Below are 10270 nucleotides of genomic sequence, written 5' to 3'. Positions count from 1 at the left end.
TGATTCAGGAGCAAGTCATTCATTTATTGCATTTGAAAAGGACAATGAGTTAGGATTGAGAATGGTTGTTTTAGGTTATAATTTGAAAGTATATAATGCTACTCATGAAGCTATGGTGACAGGATAGGATGTCCACAAGTTCCCTTTCAAGTACAACAGCGTGAATTTGTGCATGATTTGATTTGTTTGCCTATGACTGATCTTGATCTCATCTTGGGATTGGATTGGTTATCCAAGAATCATGTTTTGCTTGATTGTTCTGAGAAGTCAGTACAGTTTATGCCGGAAAGGTCAGAAGCACCGGTTGTGGTGAATAGTTACTATTTGAACTCTATGATAGTAAACTGTTCTGGAACTGAATTTCAGGGTATTATGTTATTAACTGCGGGAGTATCAGGTGATGATCAAAGTTTAGAGCAGATTTCGGTTGTATGTGAATTTTCAGATGTGTTTTCGGATGATATTAATGAATTTCTACCTAACCGAGAGGTTGAGTTTGCAATTGAATTAGTGCCTGGAGCCGGTCCGATTTCAATTACTCCTTACAGGATGTCACCTTTAGAAATGGCTGAACTGAAAGCTCAGCTGGAAGATCTGTTGGGTAAGCATTTTATCCGACCAAGTGTTTCTCCGTGGGGAGCGCCATTGTTACTGGTAAAGAAGAAGAATGGGAGTATGCAGTCGTGTGTTGACTATCGGCAGTTGAATAAGATCACTGTGAAGAATAAATATCCGTTGCCTAGAATCGATGATCTAATGGATCAGTTACAGGGTGCCGGTGTGTTTTCTAAGATTGATCTGCGATCCGGTTATCATCAGATAAGGGTTAGAGATGAAGATATTCCAAAAACTGCTTTCAGAACATGTTATGGTCATTATGAGTATACAGTGATGTCTTTTAGGTTAACTAATGCTCCAGCAGTATTTATGAATTATATGAACAGAATTTTTCGGCCGTATCTGGACAAGTTTGTCATTGTCTTGATTGATGATATTCTTGTTTACTCTAAGATTGAAGAGGAGCATGCTTATTATTTGCGAACTGTGTTGCAAATTATGAGAGACAGGAATTTATATGCTAAGTTATCTAAATGTGAGTTTTGGAAGAGTGAAGTAAAGTTTCTTGGTCACGTGGTGAGTAAGCAGGGAATAGCTGTGGATCCTGCTAAGGTGGAAGCAGTGATGAATTGAGAGCGACCAACTTCAATGATAGAGATCAGGAGTTTCCTAGGTTTGGCGGGGTATTATCACAGATTCATTAAGGAATTTTCACAGCTTGCTTTACCTTTAACTAAGTTGACTAGGAAGGATACGCCTTTTGTTTGGACTCCGGAGTGTGAAGAGAGTTTCCAAGCATTGAAGCACAGGTTGATTACTGCACCCGTATTAGTATTACCTGAACCAAGTGAACCATTTGAAGTGTATTGTGATGCATCTCTGAAGGGTTTGGGGTGCATTCTGATGCAGTACCAGAATGTTGTAGCATACGCCTCACGGCAATTAAGGCCGCATGAGATGAATTATCCGACACATAATTTGGAACTTGCTGCTGTTGTGTTTGCTTTAAAGATCTGGAGGCACTACCTCTATGGTGTTAAGTTTCATGTTTTCTCAGACCATAAGAGTTTGAAGTATCTTTTTTAGCAAAAAAAGTTGAATATGCGTCAGAGGAGGTGGATGGAGCTTCTAAAAGATTATGATTTTGAATTGAATTATCATCCAGGAAAAGCGAACGTTGTGGCGGACGCCTTGAGTCGGAAGTCTTTATATGCAGCTTGGATGATGCTACGGGAAGAAGAGTTACTAAAGGCATTTCAAGGTTTGAATTTGGGAGTTAGAGAAGAATCTGGAATTCTATGTCTGAGTCAGTTGCAAATTTCAAGTGAATTTAAATCAGAATTTATGAAAGCTCATCGAGACAGTGAAGCATTACGTAAGGTATTACCAGCAGTTGGACAGGAAAAATAGTGGAGAATGTCAGAAGGACAGGATGGTTTGTGGAGGTTCAAGAACCAGATTATTGTGCCAGATATTGGAGACCTGCGACAGAGTATCTTGAAGGAAGCTCATAAGTGTGGGTTTTCAATCCATCCAAGGAGCACTAAAATGTATCAAGATCTGAAAGCGATGCTCTGGTGGCCAGGTATGAAGAATGATGTGGCATTGCATGTATCTAAATGTTTAACGTGTCAGAAGGTTAAGATTGAGCATAAGAGACCATCAGGAACTCTTCAGCCTTTAGAGATTCCACAATGAAAATGGGAGAGTATCGCAATGGATTTTGTGATAGGTTTGCCTAGAACCCGATCTGGTTGTGACGCTATTTGGGTGGTTGTGGATCGATTGACAAAATCAGCTCACTTTCTTCCTATCCGAATAAGTTGTACAATGGAGGAATTGGCTTGAATGTATATCAAAGAGATTGTCAGGTTACATGGCGTGCATTCTACTATTATATCTGCCAAAGATCCCCGTTTTACATTAAGGTTCTGGGGAGCTTTTCAGCGTGTATTTGGGACTCAGTTAAGTTTGAGTACTGCGTATCACCCTCAGACAGATGGTCAGTAAGAGAGAACTATTCAGACCTTAGAAGATATGCTAAGGGCTTGTGTATTGGACTAGCCAGCGAGCTGGGATTGGTATATGCCATTAATAGAGTTTGCTTATAATAATAGCTATCATGCGAGCATTGGAATGGCTCCACATGAAGCTCTGTATGGCAGAAAATGTCAATCTCTGCTATGTTGGTATGAAACTGGAGAAAGAAGTTTGTTAGGGCCTGAGATGATAGCTGAAACTACTGAACAGATAAAGAAGATTCGTAGCCGAATGCTTATAGCCCAGAGCCGTCAAAAGAGCTATGCTGATCAGAGGCGAAAGCCTTTGGAGTTCGAAGAAGGAGAACATGTCTTTCTGAAAGTTACACCAACCACTGGAGTGGGAAGAGCTATTAAGACTAAGAAACTGAATCCCCGCTATATTGGACCGTTTGAGATCCTGAAGAAAATTGGACCAGTGGCTTATAGAATTGCCTTACCACCGTATCTTTCGAATTTGCACGACGTGTTTCATGTGTCACAGCTTCGGAAGTATACTCCTGATGCAAGTCATGTTCTAGAACCAGAACCAATCCAAGTAAGAGAAGATCTAACACTTTCAATAATTCCAGTAAGATTTGATGATACTAATATTAAACGATTACGCGGAAAGAAAGTATCATTGGTAAAAGTACCTTGAAGTCGAGCTGGTATCAAGGAACATACTTGGAAACTCTAATCAGATATGCAGAAGGATTACCCACATCTCTTTTTAGGTAATTGAATTTGAATTTTGAGGGCAAAATTCTTTGTTAGGTGGGTAGGATGTAAACCCCGATAAACTAGTAGATAATTAGTCAATAAATTAGTTTTTAATAAATAATATTAGAAATGTGAATATTATATCAAATTGGAATAGAGCTCATCGAAACGAGAATTTTGACACTAATTTCGAAGAAAACGGTCAAATCTTGGACCGCATAGACCGAACCGGTTGAACCGAGCCAAACCGGACCGACCTGTTAAATGAACCAGCATTGCCTTCTCCCTCATTTCAGCAACACGAAGCTGAAATCTTCCCAGGAAGAAGAAGAGCGAAACACCCCCGTAACCTTACGGCAAATTTCCAACTCCCGTAACTTCTCCGTCCGAGCTCCGATTGCCGCACCGTTTGCAGCCACGCGTTCACCGCGTCGAGCTCTACATTTCTACTGGAACAATTTTATAGGTAACTTATTATTTCACTCTCAGCCTCCTCTTCCCCCAATTCTTGAACTATTGAATAGAAAGTTGAATTTCTTTGATTTCTGATGTTTTAGGATCCAATTAGCTTGAGGAAAACGTTCACTCTTGCTTATGTGAAGCTTAGGTAAGGTGAGGATATGATAATTCTATTTTAATTTTATTAAATTCAAGCTTTGAGTATTAAATTGGATATATATGTGTTATGAATGTATATTAGGTTGTAAATAAATAATTGGAGTTTAAAATTGTGAATACTGGAACTTGGAGGAAGCTAATTAGTTGAATTTTGAGGGGCTACCTTGGTTTTAAATAAATAGCTTTGGTCATTACGTGGAAATCGGCCAAGGTATGGTTTAGGTTTCTTGCATTTAATATATAATGTTTTGTGAAAACTTAGGCTAGATGACCATAGGATAAGTTGGATTGCATGTGTATATTTAATACTTAGTATCCTGTTGATGAACATGGTTGGTTTGGTACTTGTTGATAAACTGGTGATTTGGTGAATTATTGATTTGAGGTATAACTATTGTGGAGGTTGTTGTGATAACGAGGTATTTTGTATTAAAAGCCTAGGATTTGTGATCTATGATCCTTAGTTAAATTTTGGTTGTTGGATTTGAATATTGTATGAGTATAATTGTTGATTTGAGGTAGATTTATTGTAGTGATTGTTATGATGATGAGGAAGGGTATGTTGAATTGAAAAGAATGCAGTTTTGGATCCGAAAAGGGTGGCAAAGTCCGAGTTTTAGAGGAGATACTGCCAAATTTTATAAAAATTAGAGATTTTGTTTAGATGATTATTTAAAAAGATTTGGATTCAAAGGTTATATAGTTTGATTTTGAGTTATTAAGAAAATGAGTATGTTTTAAGTTTGATTCATTTAAAAAAGAATGAATTATGTTTTGAATTAGAACTATTGATGGACGGAATGAGAGGTGTGATAATGAAAGATAAGGATTGAATATGATTGATGTATGATGATGAATGAGATGCGATTGAGAATGATGTGGATGTTGATGAATTATAATTGAATTATTTATATGACTTATGAATTTAAATAATCTGAGATACGAGATTCCCTGGATTAAGTGCCGTGGCTTGCCACCACGTGTACCAGGTTGAAAACTCGACACTCTGTTGACCCTACGACGTAAGTGTGACCGGACACTATATAAATTCCCGTAAATGTTACCCCCTATTGAGTAATATTGATTATTTGAGATAAAGCTATGCATAGACTCTTGGGGATGCACGTCGGGGGACAGTCTAAGTACAAATCAGACTTGTTGGGTTGGCTGGATAACCGACAGATGAGCCTCATCAGCCATAGGATAGGCATGCATCATATGCATATTACTTGAATTACTTGCTTGTGCTTTAATTGGGTGTGCCTTTATGTACTTGCCATGTTAAATGTGTATTTGTTACCTGCAATATTTGTAACCTTCTTGTGCTTGTCTTTATCTGTCTATTTGTCTGTGAAAATGTATGATGGAGTTGGAGGTATGGAGGAATGGCAGTATGAGACTTAGATTTAATGTTAAGTTAAGTTAGGTTTAAGTATTCTTAGAAAACCACCTTTTGTGGCTCCTGTTTAATACTTTAAGGTCTATAATCTGAGTGTCGGCGTTCTAGAATTGCCTCTGGCATTCCTAGGACCTTATATATTATGTGTGTAGCACTTTTATCATACTGAGAACCTTCGGTTCTCATTCCATACTATGTTGTTGTTTTTCATATGCAGGTCGAGAGGCTTCTCGTTAGGCGTCTGGACTCTTGAAGCGGAGTGGTTACTGGGTTATTTTGTTATGCTGTAATGTATATATATGTACTTAGCTTTCTCTTCGTATAACTTGTTCTTTTTGATCCTCTTAGAGGTTTATGGAGAGGTAGGATGGTGTATATGTACTTTCGAGTTTTGGATATGTATGTATATGTGTGTAAATATTATCCGGCCAGTCTTGACTTCGCAGGCTGAGTTAGGAGCTTGTTATTTTGTATCTTTGACACTCTATTCCTACTTCTGTTATCATATGTTTAATAGTTATGGTTTCCTTAGCACGCGAGTTAACTCGTTCCTTGAGCGTTGCGTTTTTATTTCGTGATTTTTGTTTCCTCTATTCTTCAAGGCTCCTAGCATATTATAATTCTTCTGCTATTATATGTATTCATTTTATTTTAGAGGTCGTAATACCACACCACCTCTGTTTTACGACTTAAGCATAAATCTTAGAATAGTAAAGTGTTACATGTTATATATCAATAAAGTATAATAAATAATATTACAAAAAATAACAAACTTAAAAAATGTATTATAATTATAATTTGCGATATTTTTTAATAACAAGTTACTTCATTTTCTTGTAATATTATTTTTACAAAGACTACTAAAAGATATAATAATGCCCATTAAAAACTTCTAGTCAATTTTTAATATATTAAAAACTATTAAAACAAATAGTACACGTTGATTATATACTATAGTGTGAATTGGTTAGAAAATTTTAAATGAGTTATCATTATGTTTCGGTTACTAATTTTTATGATTTTGTTATTATCTTATCCTCTTATTTTTTTTCTCAACTTTTTCATAGTTAAAAAATAATTTAAAAATATTAAAAATTGAAGATATTTTTAGATAAAAAAAAATAACAAATAAAATTTTTAATATTAAATTATAAATTTTTAATTATTTTTCCTATAATTCATTAATTCTTTCATATGCCTCGTTTCAATTTTTAAAAGTTTAACCTAAAACAAAACTTGAAGGGTAATATCGTACTTTCACAAAACTTGAAGTACCTTCTCTTCGAAGTTCGAACACAAAACTTGAAGCTTGAAACTTGAAACTTGAAATTGAAACTGAAAGTGATCTGATTCCCAAAACAAAAACCAAATCCTAACAAAACCACAGTTTTCTGGAAACAAAGTTTTTGACTTCCGATTCAACCACTCTCACTCTCAGGTAATTTCTCTTTTCCCACTATTTGGTTAAAAAAAGTGTTCTTTTTCCTTTTTTTATTATTATTTTTCTTTGCATTCGTGATTGGGGATTAGGGATTGTGTGTATTCGATTTTAATCATGTTTTATGCTTTTGGGTCATTGAAAAGTTTTATCTTTTACCCTTTTTTATTTTAATTACGTCTCTTCCCATTAATGAGAGTGTTTTTTTTTTCTTCGCTCTTTTTTGTATTATTTTTCTCAGCATCAACAATCATCAAACTTGATAGGAAGAACAACCCAGAATAGTTTACCTCATTGAAGCATTTTCTTTTTTGAAATAAAATAAAAAAGGAGAGTTTTTTTTTTTCTTTAATCTTTGTCTTCAAGAATTCAGCTAGATTATTTGCTCCTAAGAGGGAAGAAAGCAAGTTTGGATTTGTAGCAGAATTGTGATTAGCATTAGCAACATATAATGCTGTAAGAGAAACTTTATGGCACAATAAAAGTGTTTTTGTTTCGCAGGTTTGAATCTTTAAGGTGTTGTATTTAATAATTTGGAGTTGCTGACAATGGTCTTGCTAAGTGGCAATAACAAAAGGTAATCTTTAAAATCACCTAGAGTTAATCTGATTTTAGGTTTTCTAATGTTTAGTTGAAGCCATGATTGTTCTTATTTGTAGAAGTCCTATTGCTTTAGTTGACTATATTAAGTATTAATCTTATTCTTATCATAGCCAATTAAGGTTTATCGCTAACCAATGGATTGTTGCATGAACAAGCTGGATTCGAACTCTAACAATTGCTTAAGTAGATGAGTGAGTTCACCACTCGACCAACCTAAGATGGATTTTTGTAGTTAGTTAGTTAGTTGGTGATTATTGTGAATAAAATAGGGTAAAGAAAAGGGTTCCCATCATTCGAGTAATTGTGAGTGTTAGGAGAGTCTAAGCGGGATGTCAAATACCCTATCTATCTTGTAAGTTGTAATTCGTCAACAAACAGTAATAATCTGTTGCAGTGCTAACATTATGTTATGCCATTATGTTCAGCATTTTCTGTTTATCTTCTGGTGTGATCGAAATGTAAAATGTTTAAAATATGAGATGCCTTTAGCTGCTCGGATTTCATTCATAATCTTAGGATATGGAGAGGTTGCCTTGACACTAATCCCTTAGAAGTATGCTTAATCTTTGATATTTGATATCAAAGTAGTTTTTGGGATTTCTCTTCTTTTGTTTCTTCGAAGTATTGCGAATATGGTGAAACAAAGAAATGAGATGTTGGCGACAAAAACATGTTTGAAAATAGAGATAGAGGCGCATACTTGTCCAGTTGTCCTGCCTCGGGACAAATTTTCAAGATGACTTGTGCAATTTCAAAATAGAGGGACGTAAGAAACGTGTCATGGGGATGGGACGTGTCTCTACTATCGCATTGTCTCCGTCGTTTCCTACCTAGCGACAAGATTCAAATGCTATCTAAGAACTTAGCAGTGTGTGTATTCGGTGGAAACATCATTGCCGTATTTGTAACCTGTATTATTTGTCTTCATAACCGGTTTATGTTTACCTGATGTTTAAGTGCAGTGTTTCGCAACAAACCAATGATGAGAGATCCAAAGCACAAGGCGTTACAGCGATTCACAATTCGCAAGGAAACAAGAGCACTGATGGTGGCCGAATGCAGAGTTCGTTCGACACAAGCATGAATAAAGGAATGACAATAATGGATGAATTCAAATATGGGTTTCCATCACAAGGCTTGTCAACTACTTCAAATAAATGGTGGGGAAGTAGTGATCATGATGACAGTGCAGGCACCAGTGGAAGCCGAGCCGAGTGTAAAATTGAAGAAAGTGCCGCCGGGGAAGCAGAAAAGGTGGCATCTGAAACTGGAAATGCTGGAAGCAGCGAAATTCCTCAAGGAGCGGCTTTGCTGATGACCGTGCGCAAAAGAGCTGCAGAAGAAGGAAGAGAAGCGCTCAAGTTAGGCGTTTTCCAACGCTATGGTGTAAACAAGCTAGGAAAAAGGGAGAAAACGCTGCTTCGCCGAATATTCAGATCTTCATTGCCAAGTTCTTGGATACCTGATTTGTAATTTGGTGTGCCAGAATTCGAATTCTGGTGTTTGGAGCTAATGACATGATATGTGTAAGTGTAATACTCTGGTGCTGAGGTTGCTGAGATTGTAGTGACTAATGAGAGAATATGAGAACCAATTAGATAAGATTTGATCAAAATTAGTTACAGCTTTGAGTTATTAACTATGGACACAGATTTTTTTCCCTTTCTTAATGGAAATTAAAATGTTTAATGGTAAAGGAAAAATTTAGACAATATTGTGTTAGTGAAAATTTTTTTTTCTAAGTTCATTTACAATTTCCCTTCTCATCTCTTTCTTTTTTTATAAGTTTGTCCCAACACCATTTGTTGCCGTCGAATATCTTAAATTCTAAATTCTAAACTCTTAAATCTAAATTATAAATGCAAAATCTTTCAAAGAGTGAGGGTATAAATATAATTTTAATATGAAAATTAGTTCAATAGACATTTTTCAAGTGTATTCTAAAGTGAATCATATTTGTGGGAAGAAGATTTTAGAGAGCACCAAAATGGGGTTCTAAGCTTAGGCTAACCAAAAAAGAAAGTTGGGTTTGGGTTTAAAGAAATTTGTAGATATGTATTCTATTGTAAATGTATGGTAGACACCTAAACTCATGGTTTCCATGTGCTTAGTTTATTGAAGAGAAAAAACTCTAAACGACACTGACAATTATTTCGAAAGACAACGAGACTCTCAATAAAAAAATATCATTTTTGATTCCTAATCTTTATTTTTATGAGACTGATTAGTTTCTTTGTCAATATTTTCTATCTATATTAACGGATAAACCTACATGATATGTTAAACTAACATGTTAAACTGTTAATTTATCCATTAAGAATGAACTAGGATTAACATCAAGGCCGTTTAGTTTTTATTTTTATTTTTTATTACCTTTTTCAAATACATTAGTTAAATTTATTGTGTAAAACTAAGAAATATTAGTAATTTTTAAATTGTTTTTACTTATAAAAGTTAAATAGAGAATATATTAGTGATTAATATGTCACATAAATATGTTTTAAAAAGAAATCATTAAAAGAAGGACTAACCAGTCTCACAAAATTAAATATCAAGAATCAAAAATGGTATTTTTTTTTTTGTTTAAAGACCTCGTAATCCTTCGAAAAAATTATCAGCATCGGGTTGGATATTTACTCTTTATCGAATATTAGTGAGAAGAGTATTATTTAATAGATATAGTATATCATCTTTTTTATTTATTTACTTTTTTTTCATTCTGAAATCTTACATCAACACGTTTGTGCATAATTCTTTCCTTCTTTTTTGGTCTGTGTAATGAGATGAGGTCTATTAGTGTCTAAAATAAATAAATATTTTTATTCTGTAAAAACAAAAATCTAGATAATAATAATAATAAGCACATCCACACCTAATGTATAATATTGATCTTAAAAGAAAAATCTAATGTTG

General features: G+C 34.8%; 1 protein-coding gene across 1 annotated transcript; it reads left to right on the top strand.

The window, feature by feature from the left end:
• Positions 1-6557: 6557 nt before the first annotated feature.
• On the top strand, positions 6558-9069 carry LOC112719811 (uncharacterized). The gene is made up of 3 exons (XM_025770521.3): positions 6558-6754; positions 7256-7331; positions 8320-9069. The coding sequence occupies exons 2-3, from the start codon at positions 7303-7305 to the stop codon at positions 8828-8830; spliced, it is 540 nt and encodes a 179-aa protein (XP_025626306.1). The 5' UTR covers positions 6558-6754; positions 7256-7302; the 3' UTR covers positions 8831-9069.
• Positions 9070-10270: the final 1201 nt, after the last annotated feature.

This window comes from Arachis hypogaea, chromosome 11, assembly GCF_003086295.3.
Source record: "Arachis hypogaea cultivar Tifrunner chromosome 11, arahy.Tifrunner.gnm2.J5K5, whole genome shotgun sequence".
Lineage (NCBI taxonomy): Eukaryota > Viridiplantae > Streptophyta > Magnoliopsida > Fabales > Fabaceae > Arachis > Arachis hypogaea.
This window is presented reverse-complemented; position numbering and strand designations above follow the sequence as displayed.